Source organism: Limulus polyphemus, unplaced genomic scaffold, assembly GCF_000517525.1.
Source record: "Limulus polyphemus unplaced genomic scaffold, Limulus_polyphemus-2.1.2 Scaffold347, whole genome shotgun sequence".
NCBI classification, from domain to species: Eukaryota; Metazoa; Arthropoda; class Merostomata; order Xiphosura; family Limulidae; genus Limulus; species Limulus polyphemus.
The window spans coordinates 643949-648539 of NW_013665957.1; the positions used below are offsets into that span (position 1 = coordinate 643949).

Consider the following 4591-nt stretch of genomic DNA (forward strand, 5'->3'; position numbering starts at 1 on the left):
CTTCAGATTAAGGACGGCTAAGCAAGATTGCCTTGGAGTAGCTTTGCGCGAAATTCAACAAAACAAATATAACTCTCGTCCTCAGTTAAGCTTGCTTTATCCCTCCCTTCCTTATATGTAGCCGTTCAGTTTTTGTTTGATCATCTGTGAAATGTAAAGCCAGCCCATATACATGTTACATTAGTCACCCTGAAAAAAAAGTTTGCAGATTTACAATATTATTTATTTTCTTTACTGCAGTTTTCATTATATGGTAAATTATATATATATATCATATGACAACTAAAGAACATCAAAACTGTACACTCAACTTTCCATAATCGTATTGGTCTTAGTTGGAATGGTTTCAAAGCACAGTCACGCAGATTGCTTCATTTTGGTTCGTGACTTATCACGAGCAATAAGTGCCCAAAGAAACTTTATCTTATTCTGGGTACGTTACTTCATTATGATGCCCAAACTTTAAGCACTGATCGAATATAAAATTATTTATATTTCAGTTTTGTAACAGATAAATATCAATCTTCGTGTTATGGAGGACAGGAATACTTACTTATCATTATTTCTAAAACACTGTACAGTTTTTTGAAGTAATGTTTCGATATGAAACCATTTATATTTTAAATACAGTTCACGTAGTACGTAATTCTTAAACATTTCTCGAAACAACTCGATCTACAAATTTTTATTCTCGGAACACGACAAATAAAACCTTTCTACGTTCATCACAACACGTCCAACTGTAATGTGAAGCCATGTTGTTGTTTAGACATTAACTGCTAGCAATATAGACAACTTTATTCATTGAACCTCAATGAATTCTTTATGACGTAGAATATTTTTTAACTTAAAAATTATTCATACATGAGACCATTATCGACAGTGTGTAGGAGTGTTTTGATTACAAACACATTTCAATAAACACTTGTTTTACGATCGATCTACAAATCAATTCTAAAGATGGTTGCAGTTAATGCAGTGAACATACAAATAAAAAGAAAAATTATTTCAGCGTTGTATAAGTATCACATTTCGTATTTCTGGAAGCAATAACGTTATTGACACACATTTATGACCACTGAATAACGTGTCTAACCCTTAATGTTTGCACCCAGAGCAAGAGCGACATCGTGATCTTATGATAATAACTGCATTGTAAACATAATTATCTACAAGTAGTTCCGGGCTCAAGTTTTGTAGTACTAGAAGTATTTGTGAATTCCGTGTTATCAGACTCTCTGCTGGATGTACAAGAATGCTATTTTATATTTCCACGACGTTAGGTGAAATAATTCACGTCCCAGGATTGTAGGTGGAAGAAAACCAAAACTAAAACCACAACTAGCATTTTGTATCACGAATATCTAATACAGTTGTCATTTCTATCAGCACATAAGTATAGTACTTACATAAACATTCCTCTTCTGCTTTTAATCCACATATGAAAGTTAGGACGACTGTAATAAATAGAATAACAATTAATTATTTATTAACGATTCTTGGTAAGAATATTACAAAGAAAAATTGATGGACTAACCTTTTCTATGTATGTTGAGGCATGGCCAGTTTGTTGATGTTGGTTTCAATAGCAATACTTATCCATAACCTTTTACAGTTAATTCATTACTTATTTGTTTTCTCATTCTATATTTTAACTAAAAATTTTAACTTCATACTTCCTTTTGCAGTTAATAAAATTGAAAAACAATATTTTGGATAGTCTCAAAAAACAAACAAAAAACTTGTAATAAAACTTAAACACTTTAATTTCAAAGTGTCCTTACAAATTACTTAGCAATACACAGCTTTTGTTTATAGTATATTTAGTGTTATAAAACCCCTATATGTTTGTTTTACCACAAGACACTGTTGGTTAGCCCGCAAGTCTGATGTGCTACGTTTGTGAACCACTCCCAGTAAACATATTTATTATTTAAGTAGTTGACTACTTTTTTACTTACAGTACGTTTACAGCATAGAGCAAAATTAATTTTTCTGTCATTTTAACGATTATCTTTGTAAAAAAATGTATTCATGATATCTGAAAAATATGTTGAATAAATACAAGTTAATAATAATAATAACCTGTTAATACGAGTGCTTTTCTATATGTTTACTGCTATATAATTCCGAGCAGATGTGCATTTTTCAGGTTCCACAGCTGAAATGTTACAAATTCTGTGGCATTATCAGTATATTTCAGACATGATTTACACCCTAAAGCATGCTTTTCATACACTTTATATTTTTCCAATTTCATCTTATAGTATTCGTCTACTCAGGCTAATCTAAGACGATCTTCTTCTATCACCTGTTCCATTTTTATTGAACTACTGGTTAAGATTCAGACTTTTAAAAACTTGCAGGAGTAATATCGTAGACAGAAAATAAATATTTCGAAGAAATAAAAACAACTAACAGTTCGTGAAGGGGTAATTAACAAACCACTCTCGGTGAAACAGTACCAATGTAGTAACCATAAAAAGCAGCTTCTACTAGAAATTATTATACTACTCGGCACTAGGGGGCGTTTTGAAACATCTCTAATACGAACAAAGAATTAAAACGAAAATCAACAACGTCACTTACCCAGTAAAACAGCCCATTTTGAATAATATAACGTATATGAATCAGTTACAATATATCTTCTCATCACATAAAACGGACGCTTTGATCCGCTTCTAAAATTTTTTGCCATACATGCAAACAAGTCGATCACTCTTCTCCTGATCTCGTACACCACTAACATAAATGCCTGCAGAGCTAGGAATACCTATTCACTGGGGCTCTCGATCATTCTTTCCCGCTGGCGAACACTCCACTCAACCAGTGTTGCTGATTTCGTAACACGCGTTTGAAGGTGAACAAATGCATTATTAAACTTAACTGTAATACCAATAAAAACAACAGAAGATATTTATTTATCTATGTACTTCTAACCTTATTCACAAGGCCCCTACATCACAGTGATGAGATAAAATCGTTTTTGTTTTTTTCCTACGGTTATTTGTGAAGGACGAATACGTTTAAGTAGTCTAAATAAAGACGTTTGTGTATTTCAAGGCTAGCTATTGGCTGAGGAAGTCACTCTGGTGGCTAATGCAATCAACTTGTTAAAGCGAATAACAAACACGAACTGCTACTTTTAAAAAATCAAAATCAAAGCCTCCCAACACCCATTAGATTTAGTTGGTTTGTCATCGTTTAATGACCTGGAAAGATGAATTTAAAGAAAACGAAATACATATTTCAACGAATTCCCTGTATAATGTTAATAACTACATTTTAATAAACTATAAAGATGTAATATATAAAAAGAAAACAGTTATGGAAAATAACAAGGTTTCCACCCCCCACCCAAAAAAAAAAAACTCGTTCCATTATAATTGGAATTATTGTACTCTTATGTTAAGACGAGACTTGTATGTAACGCATTTTTCGAGTGTCAAGCAAACCACGTGTAGCGGTATAATTAAATGCGTGCAAGACACACAGTGTCACATACCTTTAATTATTACGGTTGTTCAAATCAGATAAAATAACTCATCTCAATATTGTTTACAGCTACATCAGAGGTAGTATTAAACTGAACATTTTCACATAGTGTCCTTCTTTATAATTCTTTAGAATACTTTTGTAGTAATACTTACCCGACAACTTCAATATTCTAAAGTATTTTTAGTTGTTTTAGAAAGTGAATGAGTTGAGACTTTTATTTCGAACTTCAGTCAAGTTGCCCAAATCCTGTGTTTATATGTATTTAGTATGCATCAGTGTTTTGTGCTCATTGATTACCGGTTTTCATGGTTTTATATAAACCATGTATTTGTAACTTTATACTTGTGAGAGAATGACAGCAACTTTACTTTGGTTACTAAATGAACGCGTGGATATTACGTTGTTTTTACATTAAAAAAAAACAGCACAGGTATATTCGAGAAACCAGAATCACTGATCAGTTGTAGGAGATCATATAAACCATGACAACTGAAAGAAGAATCATGGAATTTTTAAAACTCTCGCTATTTTTTATTAAATCAACTTTAAATCAGAACATAAGTGTTTAACCTTTGAACGTGGAACTGTTATACCTAACTTATCTCTACATGTCCGAACGTCTATAAAAATATCCATGTATATTTGTGTGTTCAATATTTTATCTGCACAAAACTACCATTCGGTTCGAAACCAAAACTTATTACAACCTTATTAAAAAACTCAAATGAAATTGACTTTTATCAGCATAAGTCAAAAACATATACAACTACGCTTTCCAAATAGTTTTAAAAATTCTACAATTATCTGAGCGTATTCCAACGCAACTGTTAAAGTGGTGAATGAGAAACGCTTTATTGACAAACGAAGATGACACATGAAAGTAACTGTAGGACATTGAATTTCTGCTGCGTCATGATCTTTTGGTCGGCTTCTCTCCTTCTATAGTAATACAAGTATCTAGACAATGAGCACCGGATGGTTTCAGATCAAAAAGAATTCTGATTTTCACAAAGACAGTGGCGATTCTGACCAAGAACTAGCTTTGCTCATGATTATGTTGAAGTTCAAAAGTCTTCTCGGAATTTCCCAAAAT

At 32.2% G+C, this 4591-nt stretch overlaps 1 protein-coding gene across 1 annotated transcript in view; it reads right to left on the reverse strand.

The window, feature by feature from the left end:
* LOC106457576 (protein quiver-like) overlaps positions 1-2934 on the reverse strand; it is a 16375-nt gene extending 13441 nt beyond the window's left edge. Inside the window, exons 1-2 of the mRNA XM_013917012.2 lie at positions 2590-2934; positions 1410-1457 (exon numbers count right to left, since the gene is read on the reverse strand). Coding sequence (XP_013772466.2) covers positions 1410-1457; positions 2590-2749 — 208 coding nt within the window. The 5' untranslated portion in view covers positions 2750-2934. The remainder of the gene's footprint in view (positions 1-1409; positions 1458-2589) is intronic.
* Between the last annotated feature and the right edge of the window lie 1657 nt (positions 2935-4591).